This window comes from Panulirus ornatus, chromosome 53, assembly GCF_036320965.1.
Source record: "Panulirus ornatus isolate Po-2019 chromosome 53, ASM3632096v1, whole genome shotgun sequence".
In the NCBI taxonomy this organism is placed as follows: domain Eukaryota; kingdom Metazoa; phylum Arthropoda; class Malacostraca; order Decapoda; family Palinuridae; genus Panulirus; species Panulirus ornatus.
The window spans coordinates 3,946,309-3,967,314 of NC_092276.1; the positions used below are offsets into that span (position 1 = coordinate 3,946,309).

The window sequence follows — 21,006 nt, forward strand, 5'->3', positions numbered from 1 at the left end:
TGCTGGATTTTACATTTATTATTCAGTGTTTTCATTAATTTGTTCTTGTGTTTCAAACGTCCTTCATATTGTATTTCTTTGCTGTATTGCAGTGACCTTGGTAGAGTAGTTATGATATTTCAGACGTCCTCAATAATTTGTTTGTTGTATTTCAAAAATTTTTGGTAATATTTTTCATTATCTTATATTTGCTGATGTATTTCTGTATCATATTTCGAACAGCCTTCCTATTGTACTTCGTTGTATTTCAAGTTCTCGATAGAGTATTTTTTGTATTCCAAACGTCTTCGCATTATCCGTTTCTTGGTTGTATTCCAACTGTCCTCCCAAACGCATTTCTTTATTGTCTTTCCAAAGTCCTCGCTAATGCGTTTCCTATCCCACAGCCTCCAGATGCTTGGGGCGACGACCAGAGGTCACCGTAGGGTCACAAGGTCAACACTGCCCTCCCTTAGTCACTTGCGTTTCCGGAGGAGGAACTGGTATATCGTAGCTGGCGTGCTTGAGCGGGTGGGGGGAAGGCGGGGATGGATATACACCATAATCCATGCATTTTTTTTTTATCGTATCACCCCAGGTTGTTGTTTATGATGTGACGCGTTGCTTGAACACCTGGGGCCTTGTTGATGGCCCCGGCTGCCGCTGTGGTGGTGTGGTGCCGCGCGCTACAAGTTTACCTGCTGGGCCGCTAGACAGCTTATGCAGATGCCCGCCGTGTATGTGTGTGTGTGTGTGTCTGTGTGTGTGTCTGTGTTTTTTTGCTTGATTAATTCCGCTGGGTAACACTATCCTTCCTCTTTGTTTTCTGACGCACCTCATAAAGAGGAACCATGCCGGGGACCTCCCAGGCCACGGCGGCCGCTGTCTGCTGGACCATCGCCAGGGGAGTATTTTATTATGGGTCTTCCCCCCCCCCCCCCCCCCATTATGGAAAGTTATGAAAAAAAAGAAAAAGAAAAAATGGAGGGAAGGAAAAAATAGATGAACGGTTTTCTATCGGTATTCAAACGGGTCATCAGGAAATTTTTTTTCTGTAAAGTTGTTAATGGCTCAATTTTTGCGACGGGTTGATGTGCATGTTAATGTTGTCATTCCCCTGGGTGTCCGTCCTTGTCCAGCCAGCAAGTGGTGGTGGGGTTAGCAGGCTCTGGAGGCTATAAAGGATATGGAAGATCCCGGGGAGGTGTGACTTCAGCAGATTTCAGGGTCGAAGTCGGGAGACTGAGGATCGGGACTTGGACTAATAGAGTCAGGGGTGATGGGCTTGGGGGAACTGCGGGACTAGGACCGAGTTGGGGTGAGGGAGGTGGCCATTAAGACTCTTTCCGGTAGCAAGGAAAGGTTTTAGGGAGCTGTGGAGGAAGGAGAATGTCTGTGAGGTTCATCGGGAGACTTAATACATGAAGGACTCCAGCTGTGAAAGACACTTATGCCTCCAAGTGCGAGTGCGAGCCTCCAGGAACGCTTGCGCAAACGGAACGGCTTTAAAAAAGGTTTAAGCGTTTAGCTGTTGGTGTTTTTGGGTTGGGCCAGCAGACGCGCCAGTCCCGGGGCGGACGCCTCTGCCATGCACTCATACCCTCGTCTTCATTTTATGGGATTCCCGGGGTAATTATTGCGGTGTAAGTTGTGTGGTAATAGCCAGGGCGGAAGGGGTTCTCCTGCCTTGTTGGCTGGGAGACCAGCCCGTGGGTCGGAACGTCTACCTCATAAATTCCTTAGATCGAAATGTTGCCTCGTTAATCATAATCTTCTGCAGTATTGTGGTGGAGGCTTTCATGTCGAAAAGTCATATTTCTGCAGTGTTTTGCTTATCGGTTGGGCGTGGTCTCGACAGGTGTAGTATCTCATACTTGGATTAAACGGAAAACATCGGGAGTTTACGGGGTAAGATTCCTGGAATTGGCGTTGTTAAGAAAGGATTCTTTACAACATTAGGAAATCGTATTTGCTTCTTTTTTGTTCCTGCTGTGTTGTGCCTCGCCCAGTCCTTGCGCACGTCCTGTTCATTAGCTCCTCCGTCCGTTTAGCTGTCCTTAACTTTAGTTTCCTTTCGGTTAGCTTTTGTAAACCTTGGTGGATGGCGACCTACACTTAGCTAGCTGGATTCTCAGCTCAGGGTCGAAGATCCATCACAGTGGAGCACATCCATTCGTTCTCTCGTTCCAGTAATCGGAACGGTACTTGGGAGTCAGTAGCCTCGTGGAGTCCTGGTGGATATTCATCAGACGTTGAATTGTATCCTTGTCTTCGCTTCTCAGTTCGTGGTACGAGGTTTGAGTTGAATCACTCGCCCGAACATGCGGATTTCCTGAACCCTACGAAATCCCGTTGTGTTTTGATCGGCTTACTAGAGTCTTAGGATGTTGTTTACAGTTTTTTCTTAGGCCGAGGCACTAATCGTTTTTGCTGACTGTGGTTTTTTTTTAATACTAGTTCGGAGGAACATGATTCTCGCCTTAGGCACACCGGGCTAAACTGCTTCCTACCACTAAATCACATCGTCCGCATTACGCGACGTGACTTGGTCTTCCCCTTTCTTGCTCAACGCTGACTTAGCTAGTAGAGTCGATCCTGTTTATGGCTCTCCTGGGCTCCACACTGGTCATGGTATGCCGTGACTTCCCCGTAAAATTAACGAAATCGCTCTCTTTACAGGCGATAAGGGTGATTACAGGCAGTACTGCTAACATGGTTTGGCCAGAGCACCTCGCGTTTGGCAACGACCGAGAGAGCTCCACTATACCGCCCGTAAGACCATAATTATTGCAGCAGGTAAGTTTATCCTCGTTCGGGATAAACAGTTGCAAGAGAATTTACACTTTTGCCAACGACTCCTCTCCATCTTCTGTCGATGACACAGCTCGCCGAAGGGTGGTGACCCCTCTCGCTGTCGGTACCTATGTTGCACAGACCGAGTACATTTTGGTTGTCTTAGACGACGGGAATCGTAGCCGTCTTTCACCTCCACGTTGCTTAGGGAATGACTACGTGCACTTGGGTGAGGGTACAGCTCAGTGATACTAGGCTGTGTACGGCTCAGAAGGTTGAGATCTCCACGTCATTTACAGACTTCGAGATATGATTTGCTGAGGAGAGGGTCAGACATACATTTTTCTTCTTGCCTGGTTTGACTTTATGAAATAATCTAGACTTGTTTCAAGGTATTCATTCATGCCAGTGTCCTAATCTTAAATTCAGGGTTTTGCATCCAAGAACAATTTTGAATATTCTTTTTTTTTTTTTTTAATATTGTAAAAAGAACCACGCATACGTAATACACACCAGCATAAGAAGAGTGAAGCACTGCTTACGTGAACAATTTGGTCACTCTCTGTGTATTGTTATAGTCGCAAAAGCTTTTGGAAATGCTAATTTGTGCTCCTATGATGCATTGCATTGGTGTAACATTTGAAGTTTTCTTTTAAAAGTGGAGAGGATCTGTGAGGCACACCCACGTGCACCTGTCCTCTAGCTGTTTAGGGAATATTCTAAACATAAAAATGCATATTCTACTTACACATATGTTCTCTGGTGAAAATCCCAAGCTTGAAATTTCTAGCGGAATGAAGATTAGAAACATTGACTTCGTTTTTTATGTTCTGCATAAGTTACTTTCACTTATACATTCAGCTCGGTAATCCTGCGGATTACTGTGAATAAAACAAAAGTATTCTACACCAAGAAACGAACGTTGTACGTATACGCACGTATTAATCTTTAATTGGAAGTTGCATTTGTATAATTTTGTAGCTCGAAACGTATGCATATTTCTTCAATTGGGAGTTGCATATGCATAATTCCTAGCGTAGGCGCAAAGATTATTCTCGGGAGAAAGCCCAAGTGGTATGATAACTTTTATCGGCCATTGCTGGAAGAGCCTCGGCAGCAACGACAGTGGCGGGGTCTGAGATAACCATTGCATCTGGGCTCGCTCGCTGCCAAGTTATGCCGTCCACGGGACCCTAATGACAACAAGCCAGCAAAACTCGCCACACTGCGCCCCGGAAATTTTGCCCGCGCAAAATTCGCGGCTTGAATATATGTGTGCATTTTTGTCGGGGGTTGAAGGGTGGAGGGAGAGGGTTGTGGGGGAGGTAGCAAGCAAAATGGATGGCCCTTGAAGGTAGGCATTAAGTAGTGGTTATTAATCGCCCTCCTGGAAGGCGTGCCTTCTTGTCCCTCATCATCCGTTGCTGGCTGGGTGTAGGAAACTGATGTTTAGTTTTCTAAAAAGAAAAAAAATTATCGTTTGTACCTGCGTCGTTAAATTTCCCATTGACGTCGTTGGTACGACCATGACTACCAGTCCTCACCTTCTACTACTACCATTACTACTACTACTACTACTACTACTACTACAACTACTACCACCACCACCACCACCACTACTACTACTACTACTACTACTACTACTACTACTACTACTACTACTACTACTACTACGGCCATTCAGCTGCATCACAACTACCGCTCCTTCCGTCGTCCTTTTATTTCGCTTCTTCCCTTTCCTTCTGCCACCTTTACCGGCAGCACTTCTGGCGGCACCACTGACTCCTGTGCCACCGACACCACCACTACCTCTGCCACCGACACTAGAGCCGCCACTATCACCAGCACCACAACCATCGCTCTCTCTACCACCACTACCGTCATCATAACTAACCTCTACCAACACTACATCTACCACCAGGACCACCACTACCAATCCTTCCCATGCCAACAACACTACCACCTGTGCCAACAACATCACTTTTTCTTCCTTTGCCACCAGCAGCATCACTAATATCTCTTCTTTGCGCAATAACACTTCTACCACAGAAAACTACCCCCCCTCACCGCCACCAAGATGACCAGACGCCTCGTAACACTTATGTACAACATGTAAATTACTGGCACAGGCTAAGAGACTTAGAAATGTAGACACGAGAGATGCGTCATGTTATACAATCGGGAGCTACTTGAAAATAAAACCCCGAACCTGCAGACGAAGTGTCCCTTGTTAGGAAGACACTGTGGATATACTGTACAGATTATATCCACTGGTCAGAGATTCTGTAGGAAATTATACTGTCATATACAAGGAACATCATGGGAAGATCCCATAGACTTATACAAATGAAGCTTGGATGTCTTCCAAAAGAGATGTATCAGATCAAAGCAAGTTGTACAGGGTGTACAGGAAACAGCATGACCCATGACGTAGCCAGGTAGACCAGGTCCTCAGAGAGCTCTGCTCGCGTACTGGGGTAGAGGGTAGACACTCCCCTCCCCCGGAACATAAGGTAGAACACCACTATCCCCCCCACCGTTGTTACTGCCATTACGCAGTCACTGTACACATCACCGTTATCACCATCACCACCTCCTGATCATCATCATCATCATCATCATCATCATCATCATCATCATCATCATTATCCTCACCAACACCACTACCACTACTACACATCATCAGAGATCCATTATCATCATCATACCACTCCCTCGCATCCACCTGTAATGCTTCTGTCACCACAACCATCATCATCACCACCATCGCCGCCGAAGCCACTTCCTTCCTCATCACCATTGTCACCATCACCTACCATCCCGTTGTTATACCACTGTCCCAGCACGGGATCAGTCTCAGTTACGGAGGGGCACGCGTGGGATTACTCTGGATTATTTTGGCTCTTCTGTGGATTAGGGGACATTTAACCCGGGCACCTCACTTTATCCAGGTTGGATTTAGCAATGGGTGTCATTTTTTCCCCCCCAGTGCCTCGTCTGGGGAGAGGGAGGTCGTCGTCTGTAGTAGTAGTGTTGGCCAGCTGGTGGCGAGGTCGATGTTTGGTCAGGTGTTTAATGGATCGCCTCTTGTGCTCCGTGGTTCCCCCCCTTGATTTGATACTTATTAATTTCTCTCACTTGGTCGTATGTATATATTTTTTCACAATCTCTTTTCTGCACAGTTTTACCGATGCATTTTTGTGATGGGAGAGGTCGCTTACGTGACTGATTCATGTGGAAGAATTTCTCTGTTCATGGCTTCACTTATTTCCTCTTTTTGTAAGGGATTTTATCTTTTATCATCTTACGTTCGTGTAAGATATATTGGGGATAACGCCTTCGGGAGAGGAGCGTATATAGAGCACGTCCTGCCGCCCTGAATTAAATTAGATTGTTTTAGCATATATGGCCGTGGTGTCTGGGTTTTGAGAGGGGTGTTTGGCCAAGACGGCACCTGTTCCCCGAATCTGGCATTTATTGAGGCGGTGTCTGGTTGTTGGCAGAGACAGTACCTGCTCCTCGGATCACCAGGTATGTCAACATTAGGGCAGCAACACGTTTCACAGCTGGCAGGACTGCGCCTTGATCCCACATACATCAGGTGAACGCGGAAGCACCAGTCCATTCCTGCTCCCGGGTAGGTACCGTTCCCCCCGACGTAGCCGTAGTGTATTATGTGAACGAATTGTCGGAGATGGATGTAGTACATGACTTACGACACCTCAATCCAGTGTTGTGCTCGAGGATGCGACATCGGCGGAGGAACGTACCGTGAGAGCAGACTGATGGTTAGGTGTTGAGAGCATGAATGCTTGGAAGTCATCAGTTCCATTACTGATGATACGAATGATAACGAGAATACTATAAACGCGGGCACAACAACCAGAAGGAGTGGTGAGTCTTGAGTAAGTGGGAACGCCAGAGTATGGAGGCCGTAGAGGGATTGGGTTGCTTGTGTATTGGTCTCTGGACGGTAATGGGCTGTGGGTGGGAGAGACGATGGCGGTCGATGGTTGGTACTGCATGGCTAGTTCGTGATCCATCGCGTGGGGATTCCCTCAAGCCTTCCTTATCAGGGGATCTTGAGGGATCTCCAGCGGGATTAGGAGGTTGAAAGAGTTGGATTTGTGAGTATTTAGAAGATAAATATGGCTGCCACTTACGGGGGGGATCTCGCAAGGAGGAGGGAGTGCTCCATTGTTGATGTTTCCCCTCAACCCAGAAGAAATTTATTTTTTTTGCTCACTGTGGGATGGGACGTGATGAAAAAAAGGATGATATTAAGGTGTCGTTTAAAGACTTCTTGCGTCTATAGCTCTCGTAGTGTCGTTTCGCAGTGTTACCTTAAACTGACAGCGACCTAAAGTGATGGTAGGTCACGGCATGTGACCTCGCTTGACGTCTTAACCCCACCGGAATGAATTTAGGGCATACCCTCAACAGATTGCCCAACAGCCCATATTCCAGCAGCATAGAGTGAGGCCAGAGCTGACGACTTGCTCTTTTTGTGTTAAAAGGTTAGATGTGTCAACGCAGGCATCTCCTCTTGGGCGTGGCCAACGGATCACCTCATGCAGAACACGTCTAGGGGAGTGCCTCTGGAGGAGCTGTACTTCCCCCAGTTGTTTAGGCCTGCCCCACCCCGACCCCTGAATCTCATGGGAACCTCGGTTAAACTGGAGCAAGATAGCAGAGGGGACGAGAGGGAGGGGGAATATGAGAATCCTTGTGTACTCTGAGGGGAGAGATGGGGAGGATGGTTAAATATACATTACAGGATTCCACTTGGTATTGGAAAACAGGGCTGTGCAGAGATTTGCGTCTGGTTTCTGAGTTGAGTTGCTTTACTGGAGTGTACTGTGGTATTTTCGATATTTCGTTTTCTTTGTATCCTAAGAAAGGGCCCATCTTTTTACGTCTGTCTTTAGGCTGTAGAAAACGGACATAAATTATAGGTTAACTCGTTTAAGTAGGCTTGTATATGGTATGACATTCCGTCACTTATGCTTGTGGTAGTGCATTCAAGGCTTATAATTTAGTTACTTATACACCTATCAAAAGTATTCCCATTAATTATAAAAGTGTGTAGTAAGACCCATGGCTAGTTAGGTCCGTAATTCACTTTATTTGATTTTTCGCATTAACTATAACCCCAGAAATAATGCATAGATGGGAGATAACGTTGGTGGTGTGAAAGTTTATACCATGTGTTACCACGTGTGACCAGATATTGCCGGACTGTTCGTTTAATGGTTATATGTTTGCAGTGTCATAAACGTTTCCTGCTGATTACTTTTTATATATTTCCATGTGAATGGCAACAGTTACTTTCCGGCCGTGTTTAATTAAAGCCGGTGTAAATGACGGTTCCTTTTCATGGAAACTGATTTGTACTAGATGGTATACTTTGTTTTTTGTTTTTTGTAGTGTTTACGTTTACAGTAAATTTTACATAAGCAAAACTAAATTTTTCGGTATGTTTTTTTTTTTTTTTTTCTTTGGAGTACGTGTTGTGAAACTACTTTCATCTTTATTGAAAATAGATGAAACTTGCAGGCACGTGGGTCTTTCTTGCACCCGTCAGATTCTGTAGCATCTGAAGCTGTCGTTGTTAGCTGAGGACTGGGTTCACGCCACTCGCACACACACACACACACACACACACACACACACACACACACACACACACATCCAAAACCTGGCCATTCATGAGCTAGGATACCCGAGTGCTTTGCCGCGGACTTATTTTACTGCTTTACCATCATCTCAGTGTAATATTTCTCGACTGACACCATCACCTCCTCACGGACCACAGATGAATAAACCTCGGCTGGGGCTAGTGCTTTGGCGTCATCTTAAAAGACTAACGCTGCACGACGGACGGATCTTGTTATCGTACAGTCATCTCATTTTGATTTGATAACGTCAGGGTGGTTGTTTACACTTCCATGTCGTCAGTGAGTGACTGAATGAGGCACCCATGTTTGGCCCATCCTCCTCCTCCTCCTCCTCCTCCTCCTCCTCCTCCTCGTTTTCCTTTTCTTCTTCCCGCGAAGTAGTAGTTCCGTCCTGCCGACACGCATCACTTGTTTGATCCTCCCGGGCCGGCCTGGCGCTGGCAGGACAAAAAAAAAAAAAAAAGACTTGACGCAGCTAAGAATGAGTAAGTAAACAAAAATGGCAAATAAAACATTTCCAAGTACAAAGGTAAATATCTCCACCTGGGGGAAAAAAAGTTTCATGTCCAACACGCTTCCTTCAGATGCAGCACACAGACAGCTCGGGACAAAAAATAAAAATCGTGAACAGTTTTAAGAATTAATGTCATAGTAAAAGAGCCCCAATTGCCATTTATGTTGGACTTCCAGAGAGGATTTGTTAACGCTGTAGAGGAGCTTAGCCATACATCTTGTATTTGAAAACTCCTTTAATTTCAGGGTCAGTTAAAGAACATCCTCATAATCAAGGTGGAATGGAACTGGGGATTATTAGCTGGGAACGAGTTGCAAGCAGTGGGGAATATGCAGGGGAGGAGGATGAGGGAGGCTGCCCACTGGATTGAACATTGAAGGAGGAAAGCCAATATTTACTGGGTAAAGAGTAGACTTGGTCCCGTGTCGGGTCGCCCTTCACACTCTCCTCTTGCATTCCGTCTTGGTCAGTGTGTTGAGCTCAGGGAACGCTTAAGACTCAGGGGGACACCGCGGCCTTAGGCACACGCTCTAGCTTCTAGGAGGTTAAGACCCCCCCCAAGAGAGAGAGAGAGAGAGAGAGAGAGAGAGAGAGAGAGAGAGAGAGAGAGAGAGACGGTGTATTCTGTTGTGTCATGGACCTTCGAAGATGCTACTGCTTGAGGACGTTACCGCTTCGGCTTTTGAGATCACAACGATCTCAGGAACGGCTCTTCCTCGGGAATCTCTCAGGTCTGGGAGGGCTTACGGCATCGGGGGCATTGCGTCTTCAAGGACGCGCGATTTCGGGAATGCTCTGGCCCGAGGGACTTTTTTTTTTTTTTTTTTTGTAACCTCGGAGACGGCAGCGGCCTCAATATCATTATGGTCTCGAAAGCGCTGTGCAACGGCTTCGGTGTGTCGCCCCGCGGCCCGGGAGGACTCGTGCCACTCTGGGAATATTGCGGCCGTGGAGACGTCGTCGTGACTTAAGAACATTGAGGGTCTTTGGACATGATGATCTCCAGAGACGTTACGGCCTCGCTGGTGTTTCGATTCTCAGGACACACTATATACCGAAGGGATAATCGTGACCGTATGGGCGTTACGGACTAGAGGGGACGCTAACCACTCAGGACACTGTGGTGGACCTTGAGGTCACAGAGCCTTCAAGTGTATACCTATCGTGCCATGAACATACACTACTCCTCAGCCACACTGTACATTGATGATGGTTACTCCACATACTGGTTTTCTAAAGCTGCAGATGAATATAAAGATGAATCAATGATAAGGAAAATGTGAGCTTTTCTCTTTGGCAGGACTCGATTTAACCTTGTCTTGACTTCGGAGGTCTTCTACCCTTACAGCTCGGGGGGGCTAAGTCCAAGTTGGTCGTTGGTCGACCAAGTGTCTGGCTTGCAGGCCCACGTACCCACCACACAGCCCTGCTGGTCTGGTACACATTGTAAATACTTATCCAGGGCCGCGTGACTTGTCTAGAGCAGTTTAATGCGGCTTGTAATTTATTATGCAGAAATATCTTTGCTCGCAGATTATAAGTTAGTCCTTTAAAAAAGTTTTCGGTGTTATTTTTTTTTAAAACATAGACTTGCACGAAAAACATGGAAATGAAGCCAACAGTCTGCTTTAAGAAACTCAAATCCTTTTCCCGTTGACCCTTGATACAGGCGGATATATACGTACATGAGATGAACTGAGGAGCTCGGATATCGAAGTGCGACGAGAATAGGTTATTTCAAAGTATCCGAGGTCCATTAATTTCTAGTGATAACGAGAGCTTCATTGCCTCACCCTTCAGTGTGTCTGAGCGTGGTGGGTTCAAACCTCAGTCGAGCCAGATGACCCAGCCTTTTGTATTTCATGCGTGGGCTGAGGAAAAGAAGGAGAGCTTTGTCCCAACCCGAGGTTAATCATACACGCGGAAAACCAAGCCAAGAAGTTTGTTATTTGAGTAAAAACCTATAGAACTCTCTTCACAGAAGAAAGATTAAGAAGAATGCTGGTACGAGGAAGATCCCTTAGGCGATGGGAGGAGGTGAGGTGTGTAGATGTGTGGTCGTGACGTGTGTAGTGGGGGGCGAGGTGTAGGTATTAGCCAGGAATATTGTAAGGCATTACCATAATGGCCAGGGTGTGGTAAACGCTGGCCAGGGCCCTGACTCTCCGCATTACTGCCTTTTAAGTGTAATGACCATTTTCCAGTTAACAGGCGGTCGGCGTAGGTCATGGCGGTCGTTAGCTAATTAGAATGGCCGCGCTCAGTCACGAACTGCTTGTTTGGGGGTCACTAGTATGACGGACTGGTGTTGGGAAGGAAGGGGCATTGTTGGAAGGGGTACTCATTGTTTTATACCTGGTCATTGAGATGGGAGACGATCGTTAGGTCTGAAAGACACAGTGTACTCGCAGATAACCTCGTCATAGGCTAGCTGGCCATCTGTTATAAGTAGTTCTTAAACATTCATGCAATAAAGGTTATGCATGTCTCATAGAATTATCTTCAACACCTGAAGGTGATGCCTCAGGTTTATTCGATCGAAGGTGATGAAATTACGTTGACCGTTTTAAGATGACCCGGGCAGAGGACGCAGCCGGAAGCTTGAAATAACCTAACCATCGTAATTTGCTTACTCAGAGTGTGTCCTTGTTATCCGCCATGTTTACGTGGCCGTACTGAGGGGCTAATGTAGATAGACTTGGTCGGAGTGGCGATGCATGACCGACACAAGGCTCATCATGCACTGCTGTGATGGCGTGGCCCTTGTGTGCCACGGAGACTCATTAATTGCTCTAATGAGGTTTACCACTGTGGCAGATAGGAAACACCCGATTGAAATATTGGTAATAGGATGCTGAAGCTTGTTAATGAATAATTAATTGAAATATTATTATCACGTTGATTCCGATGGCAAATAATGGACGATGAATTGGTACGTTATTGGTAATTAATTCCGAGTCAGGTAACAAGACTTTAATTGGTCTTTAAAGAAATTTGTTGCCTGATGATGAGTAAGAATTAGAATCGGGTTGCTTAAAAGATTTTGAGGCCAGATAATGAAGTATTAATCTCGTGGATATTAAATTTCCATGCCAGATAATGCATCATTGAAATTGAGGTCAGTTGTTAGTAGTTTGGTTGTCGTCTGCAGTATTGCATGAATTTTTTATTTAATGCAAATTAACCTTATCGACGTAATTAAAGCGGTTTATAAACGATTTTTTTTTTTTGTAATTTACATTTGTAGATGATTTTGATGCTTTACCATTTGTATTTAACGTAGCCTAGGGTTATTCTTGAAGCAGAAGGAGCTTTGTTTTTAATTTTATCTTCCTCATACTCTATATACACATTTTTTTTTTTTTTTTTGTATGTAGAATGGTCAGTGGAGGAAGACAAGTTGGCAGTAGAAGGTAAAGTGGAGGAGGCACAAGACAGTTGTAGAGGTTAGAGATGTATGGTGTAGATTTATCGAAGTGTGTGTTAGTGGTTTGTTGGGTATTTATGTCTTGTGTTTTATTTTTATACCCCCGGTATGCTAGGGTTGTGCTAGGGGGTGGAGGGGGGGGGAAGTTGTGTGTTGGTTTTAGAAAGAACAGTAACTGTGATGCTCGCACGAGTGTTCACAATGTGTGGTGATGGATGAGTTGTCTTTCTTTGTGGTCTGTGGGGTTTCCGAAGGACTCGGTCGTGATCCATTTACGTCATGCATTGTAGATCCCTTCCTTCCCCCTTTCTGTGGCTGGTGTTATCCACCTTTCCCCTTCCTCAACCATTGAGAGGCAGTCTGCTCTCTTACCTCCCTTCACTGGTAGTTCCCCTCATCCCGGTAGTTCTGTGATAAGGCCGTACCCTTCTATATGGCTAGTAATCTCCTTCGTCCTTCCTTCCCTCACTCCTCTCCCTCCTCACATTTAGCTTTACATTGTTATCGTCTTCCTCCACCTTTCCTATCTCTTCTCCCGTGCTCCTCCACCTTTCCCATCTCCTCTCCCCTGCAGGTCAGCTCCATCTCGCTCCTAACCGCGCTTCCTAACCTATATGATTTGCATCATCACAGGAACTCTCATGTTTGTCTATTGTACCTCTCATCCAACGGTGTGTATCAAGGGTGTCCTTCTTCGTTGCAGACGATGGGCAACATCTACAACTTCTGCGAGGTCGGCCTCAAGATCTCGGGCGTGTCTCCGCTGCAGGCGCGGGCCGCCCTCATGTACAGGAACACCAGCCTCAGTGCCGTGCAGGCCGCCACCACCGCCCACCACACCGTCCTCTTCATGGGCACCACAACTGGCACCCTCAAGAAGGTATGGTCGCTTCTCTCTCTCTCTCTCTCTCTCTCTCTCTCTCTCTCTCTCTCTCTCTCTCTCTCTCTCTGTATGTATACCTTGAACCTTTTCACCCCAGGTAATCCCCTTGTAATAGGGCCCCATTGCAGCGCTCAGGAAGTCAGCCAAGTCCACGTAAGTAAATGTAGATATATTTGTGTTTTAACTTTTTATGTATGTATCATCTCTGTTTTTATCCCTGTATATATATCATGTTTTTCGCCGTTTCCTGCGTTAGTGAGGCAGCGCTAGGAACAGACTAAGAAAGGCCTCATACGCTCTCATCCATTCTGTAGCCGTCAGGTGCAGTGCACCGAAACCACGGGAAACGGCGAACAAGTATGAAAGGAAAAAAGAAAAAAAAAAGTCTATGTTTCTTTATTAATTGACGGAGGAAGTAATGAAACAAGAATTCCTGGCAAGAGCGAGTGAAAGATAAGGTTCCAGATACAAGGACGACTTATGGAGAGACGTGTCTAGCTTTACATGCTTCATACATCAAGGAAAGATGAGATAACCATCGTGCAGGTATTGATAATAGGAGCAGCTAAGAGTGCTATTATCGTAAACATGTTCCTTTGTGTATTATCCAGCCGGCAGCCATACTTTTGCGGACATAAACTTGGCAACCCACGCCCCAGACTCCTCAAGGTGAATTTTTATATCATGATTATATCCTGTGTTTGATAACTGGACTACATCTACAAGCGAGGTCGTTTAACGTAATGAGGTTGAGAATAACGTATTATACTCGCGTGGAACGTGAGGAAAGGAGAAACTTGTTCGAAGCAGTTTTAGTGCACTGAGAGAGAGAGAGAGAGAGAGAGAGAGAGAGAGAGAGAGAGAGAGAGAGAGAGAGAGAGAGAGAGAGGAAAGGGTCTGAACAGGAGAAAACGAGAGAATTACAAACAAAGGACACATTAGGATTGGAGAGAGAGAGAGAGAGAGAGAGAGAGAGAGAGAGAGAGAGAGAGAGAGAGAGAGAGAGAGAGAGAGAGAGAGAGCTCAGAAGGAACAGAAATGGAACAGAGGAAGAGAGCGGAGAAATAAAAGGAGTGGACTACCTCGGAGTCCAAAGTATGTTGATATTATGCATCGAGAATGTGTCTGTTTTAGGAGGTCCGGTAGAGCGAGTTTGGGGGGGGGGGGACCACTTTGGAGATTTCAGCGCGCGGGAAAATACGGGATTCTGTTTAGCATAAGCAAATGCCTGTTTGCGGGGGGAGGGGACAGGTGTCGGCTCTTCTACCCCCCCCCCCCCCTCCCCTGTCCTCTCCCCAGAAATGTGCAAGTCATCATTACAGGAGAGATACAGCCAAAAACCTGTGTTGGTTAGCCCACCATGCGGCCGGGGGGGGGGGGGGGGGGGGATGGTGCCAGGAGATTGCAGACGTTGGGATGATCAACACGAACCAACCAGTATCAACCAACCAGAAAAAAGAAATGAAAAGCAGAATGGACAAATGAAACTTTTCTTGATCCCAACACTGGGAGACACGGGAGAAACACGCGGGGGTTCTATAGTCTTCAGTTTGAAGAGATTAATTCTCTGGGTGTACATAGAAACAACACCACTTCAGTGAGGACATGGGTGGAGGGCGCAAGTCTAGGGCTAGGTGGAGGCACGCGTGGGGAGAGACGAAAGAAGGATTCATATTGGGAAGTAACCGCATATGCCCTTTACCGAGAGACGCTCGACGTGGAAACTTTTATTACAGAACCACATCGACTCGGCCAGTAGGACAATCCGAACAGAATACCAGAAAAGCTTTCAGAAAACGCTTCCATATTTACCACCTCCCCGGGACTTACATCGTGCACAAATAGTAAAAAAAAAAAGAAAAAAGAAGGCCATTGCAGAAGTGTTCTCCTGATTGAGGCAATCGCAGTGCTTGCAGGCTTCATAGGATCTTACGTGGACTGTATGGACAACGAGGTATGGATTCTAATTCACGTGTTACAATACGCGTGTCACAAGAGTAGGATGGATATTACCTGGAAGAAGGCTTGTCATCATCAGAGAGGACCTTGTAGAAAGTACTTCTGCATCAGCTGACAGGTTGTAGAAGGCCGTCACACTGACCCCATGAACGGAGGCTCATTATCTCCCCATTCCTTGCAAAGTGTCGGCCAGGGTCGGGGAGGACTTTATCTGGGGAGAGCCATAAAACACGTGAGGGACATGCGGGTCGGCGATAACACGGACCGGGCCAAGATAGTTAGACCTCCTCCCGGCGAGTGTGGCGCGGTGACGGCCCGGTGATGCTACGTTCCCAGTTGCGACAAGGCGCGTCATGTCGCCCGGGCTTACCAGCTGATAGCGGCTTGCGGTTGGAGTGGAGTGCGATGCTGGTGGGAGAGAGAGAGAGAGAGAGAGAGAGAGAGAGAGAGAGAGAGAGAGAGAGAGAGAGAGAGAGAGAGAGAGAGAGGGGGGGGGGGGCAAGAACACGCTTCTTTAAGCGGTGGACCCATGCAAGCAGAACAGAGGGACGTCTCGGGTATTTTAAGAGCATAGTTTCGGCTGTTGGGAGACGTCCAAACTGCTGCTGCTGAGGAGTAGGAGGAGTTGGCCAAAAGGGAGAAATGTTGGGGGTCGTCCAGGCAAAAGAAAGGTGCCATCAACGTAAAGTACGTGATTAAGTACGTGAAGATTGTGCCAACAGCGACCTATTGATCTAACGGGGGACAGTCGCTGAAGCAGTGTGTGTCGTCCATGCATCCAGGGGGGAACCTTCAGGCATGAGAGGACTCACGCAGAGGGTGAATCATGCCTTCAAGCACTGAGAGGACTCACACAGAGGGTGAATCAGTCCTTCAAGCATGAGAGGATTACTACAGAGGGGCGATCATTCATTCCTTCAATTGCAGGAGGATTTCTAAAGGGAGAGGATCATTCCCTCAAGCACGAGAGAACTCCCACAGATCCTTCAAGCACAAGAGATTTCTTCAGAGGGTGAGGTTCATTCCTTCAATCACTAGATGATTTCTTTATAGGGGGAGATACATTCCTTCAAGCACGAGAAAACTCCTACAGATCCTTCAAGATCAAGAGGACTCACTCCTGCAGAGGGAGGATGGTTCCTTCAAGAGGACTTCCACATGGGGAGGGGTTAGGGGGGTATGGGTGTAAGGAACGTTCAGGCAGAGAGGAGTTTGGTTCTGGGAAGATCGTTCATGCAGGAGCCAATTATTCAGGCAGGGAAAGGTCGTTAAAGCCGATAAGGAGGGGTGGATCATCGATTTTGAATATGCCGCCATATCAGCGGCTGGTTTATTGTGCACCCCATCATTCCTGATCCCGTGAGCGGTGGCGTAAAGTAAGATGAGAGAGGTGCACAGAGAGAGTCCTGATCAGACCCCACTGGGCAGATGATTATATATAAAAAAAAAAAAACTGTTACAAAGTTGATTCATTGCGTATGCTTACGGTTTTCCCACGTAGAAAACTCATCAACTAAATGCAGGAAGTGGAACCAGTCTCCTATCATTACAGGTACCTTTTTTTTAAAAAGTAAGGTGCTGTATGTACCTTATTAAAAGTAAGGTGCTGTATTTGCCTTACTAAAAGTAAGGTGCTGTATTTGCCTTACTAAAAGTAAGGTGCTGTATTTGCCTTACTAAAAGTAAGGTGCTGTATTTGCCTTTCTAAAAGTAAGATGCTGTACGTGCCTTACTAAAAGTAAGGTGCTGTATTTGCCTTACTAAAAGTAAGGTGCTGTATTTGCCTTACTAAAAGTAAGGTGCTGTATTTGCCTTTCTAAAAGTATGGTGATGTGCCATTTCTTTGCAGGGTTTGTTTGGACCTGTCATTAGATTTTTTTCTTCAGTCTAAGACATGTTATTCTAGTCTGTGTCTTTATCTCTTAACACAAACTATAGTTCGTCTGGTAAACCTCACCAAATAGAGTTAACGCTAATAGAACCTTCATCTTGACTTATCCAATAGTGATGACATTTCCTAGTCCACTGGTTGTATTGCTTCCTCCATTCCACGTGTTTTACTAGACACGTGGGTCGAAAATGGATCTGGAAGTGCCTGCTTGAACTCGTCCACTTGCTTCAGATACATCTGTTAGCTCCATATGGATTCCAGTTTTTAGACGTATGAATGGCAACCCACTGATCTATTCAGCAACTTTCTTTTTATCTAGGGCAAGTTTGGCTGGTGCATCAGCTTTATCTTGCTCTTTAGAGACGTGTGTGAGAGGGGGGTGTATAGCTGTTTGATTTGAACCTCTTTATCAGTAAAGCTCTCGCATCTTTATATGGCTTCGTAGGCAGACTGGTTGCATTCTTGTCTCGGAGGTGTTAAGGGCAAGTTGGGAAAACAGAGAGAGAGAGAGAGAGAGAGAGAGAGAGAGAGAGAGAGAGAGAGAGAGAGAGAGAGAGAGAGAGAGAGAGAGAGAGAGAGATGATTAAACTCTGTGGTTTGTGGGATGAGAGATTTGTCAGCATAGATTACTCTTGTCGTGTGTTGTTTTCGCTGTGTAGGTACTGGTGGCTGTGTGGGTGTATGAAGTGGCATAAAGGACGATGCTGGGAGACACTACAGGTGAAGGTGTGTCTTCCGAGTTGATTGGTGATGAGTTGAAAGAAGCAGATGATCATTCGGATTAAGGTAGTTGATGGCTGGGGTGGGGGTTTTTCGCGTGAATGATATTGATGCATGTAAAGACATCCTTGGCTTGTGGCGCTTACGAGACCTGGAGCACAGTGCCTACGGTTGTGCAGTGTTCCGCATTACGCCATAACTCGTCCCACGAGTCATGATAAGCTGGGACGAGATTAGTCTGTGTGTGTGTGTGTGTGTGTGTGTGTGTGTGTGTGTGTGTGTGTGTGTGTGTGTGTGTGTGTGTGTGTGTGTGTGTGTGTGTGTTTGTGGGGGAGGGGGGGATGGATTTCTGAGGGTCACCCTCTGCGCTGGCTTAAGACCCAACAGGGAGTGTGTTTTATAAACAAAACGGCTTAATGAGCAATTATTTCAGCTTCGTGAACCAGTTTTTGTACTATCGTATAGCAACGCTTGATTTAATGATACTTTACCTTTTTTTTCTAACTGTGAGGGGAGGGGGGGGGGGTGAGGGGCTCGTGTTGTAAAGGTGGGAGGTCCGGTCACAGATTGCAGTGCCGGCTCTCCAATGTGTCCGGGCGTCCGGGCCTTTTGTTGCGTCTTGTTTATGGACGTGGTCGGCACAGATGACTGGAGCACCGGGGCCCCATTCTCCTTACCTCCTCCTCTCATCTTCCCTCCCGATCATGCCACCAGTACTGGTGCTGCTGTGACCTCTACTGTGATGATGATGATGATGATGATGATGATGTGTTGTTGGTATGTCATGTATATGGAACTCATTATTGACCACCTGGTACCACCACTACCTTGCTTCATTCCTGTGTGAAGTTTTGGATTCGTGTGTTCTGTTGAAGTGTCTTGATACGGACATTGTACCGTTATTGCCTGTGATGCTGCCTGTTCTTGTTCTGTTCTTTGTTCTTCTTACTGTTATTTATTAAGTGATTGATGGTCCACCCTCCCTTTAGGGGTGGGGGTGAGTGGTTGGCACTCAGTATGCAATGTTACACACAGACAATGTCAAGTTCATTAAGTTAATTGAGTTGTGCAATGCAATGAATACAGTAAACACATCACTTTGCCAGGGAGCTTCAAGCCTTGGGTGGAGGGAGAATATATCCTTAAGCTCATCACTCTCAGTGAGTTACTCAGCTCCTCGAAGGACATATCAGATGACCTTATGACCTAGAACTAGTCAATTAAACATTTAACAGTATTAGTGTTCCTGATTATGCTTAAAAGGTTCCTTGCACACTTTGCATATTGCGACATCTGTTGGTGGTTTAGTATCAGTAACTTCACACTTGTGTCCGCAGAGAAGTCTTATGATTTCCATAGCATCATCATCTCAGTGTTAGAGTCCTGCTTAAGTCCTGCTCGTATGTTTGACGTAGGTGTCGAGTGTCAGCGAACGGATGTGTGTTTAATGCTGGTGTTGGTCAAGGAGTTTGAGCTTCCCTATCCATCGCATTATCCCAACGAGAGCCTTTATGCTAATACGTTTTAGACAGCTACTCAACGTATCAAAGATGATTCTTTTTAAACATCTGGATCTTAAAACATTTCGTATTTTAGAGTCTGTGGGATCAATTGATCCGTCCCTCTTTTTCGGTGGTGGTGGCCTCTGGTATGACCTTCTGATTTGCAGTTATTGATTTTGAAACTTTTTTTTTTTTTCTGTAATTTCCAGTATCTGTGTTGGATGCTTTGCCTTGCTTTGCAGTAACCTTAGCATTATTTTTACATCTGACGCTTCGTGTAACTTGTTATATGATTAGGTTATAGGAGCAACATTCCTGAATCTTTTGTGTACTCTGGACCTTCTGGTACGCCACGGACAGTAGGACGTGGTTGGTGTGCACAAGACTTTTATTTTTATAGCAAAAATCAAAATTTGTGTCCTGAATCAGAGAATTATTATTATTTTTTTTTTTTTGTCTTCCTAGATTTCCCAAATTATATTTCATTTCATTTGTCATCTCGGTGAGGCTGTCGTCTTGACCGCTTCCTCTGACGCGGATCCTTTTGTCTCATCGTTTATCACGCCCCAACATCCCAGACGGGGAGCAGCACCGCCTCCCTGCTCCTCCGCCGACCACTTCCACCTGTGCTGCAGACATGGCATGTCCTGCCAGTCCGAAGATCTTATTCTCAAGAGAAAAAAAAAGGAGGGGGAACCCTTTATTCACAATGCAGTGAGGTCCCTAGTAACAGAATTGATGCTGAATTAGTTATAGGTTATAGTTATAGATTATAGTTATAGGTAATTCACATATCCTCCCAGCACCGCCCTCAACCTCTCAGACCTTCCCCGACCCTCTCCTCAACCATGTTCTCTCGAGTATGTCCTCGTCCTCCCCGGGGTGGGTGTCTTGGCCCTCCGTGCTCCTCTCTCCAGTTGTAATGGCTTGTTTATCACTGTGGACATGGTTTATGGAGAGTGATAATTTCCTCATCCATTGCCGCTGTTTTCGTGAGGGACTGCGTTAATTAAGTCGTTTATATTCTTGCTTTATTTGTATAGGTGATTTACATTCTTATTCATCCACTGTCCGTGTGTTCGGTAAATAATATTTCACTAGTGTGCTTCTGTTCCCGGAGTAACAACTTTTTACTTTGTATTCTTCATTGTCTGTGTGATCTGTGTATTCTTCATTGTCTGTGTGATCTGTAAGCGAAATCCTTCTCAAGTGATCTTGCTTTCCTTGAGTTGAAAATCTCGCTCGCTCCCTCCCTGTGTCTCAGTTTCTCTTGACAGACCTCAGCCTCACAGTGGCGCATATCGACATACTGCAGAGGTATAGTCATTCACATTCTCCCCTAGTATAACCCATCCTTATTGACTTGTTAGAGCTACTCAAAAGTCCCCTCCTCATTGCAGCCTTGCTCATTGTCCTGAGTCAGTCTGCATCGTGCTCTTCCGTACTCCCTCAGCAATCTTTGACCTCGCTCTGTTAAGTCGTCTTAGCATACCTCTGACCTCACTTTCATGAGTCTTTTCTCTCCTCTCACATCTCTCGACATCAACCTTTTTCTTTCCATTGTATTTATCAGTGTTTCTGTCTTCCCATGTTCGTGCGCGTCTGACATCTTGATTTTTTTTTTCTCTCTCTCTCTCCCCTTGTCCATTATCCCCACCCA

At 45.9% G+C, this 21,006-nt stretch overlaps 1 protein-coding gene across 6 annotated transcripts in view; it reads left to right on the forward strand.

The window, feature by feature from the left end:
• The window catches only part of LOC139765190 (plexin-B-like), a 538,550-nt gene that overhangs the window by 168,051 nt on the left and 349,493 nt on the right, over positions 1-21,006 (forward strand). For all 6 annotated transcript variants that reach the window (XM_071692470.1, XM_071692474.1, XM_071692472.1 and 3 more), the window contains exon 3: positions 13,095-13,271. In XM_071692470.1, the coding sequence (XP_071548571.1) occupies positions 13,095-13,271 (177 nt within the window). The remainder of the gene's footprint in view (positions 1-13,094; positions 13,272-21,006) is intronic.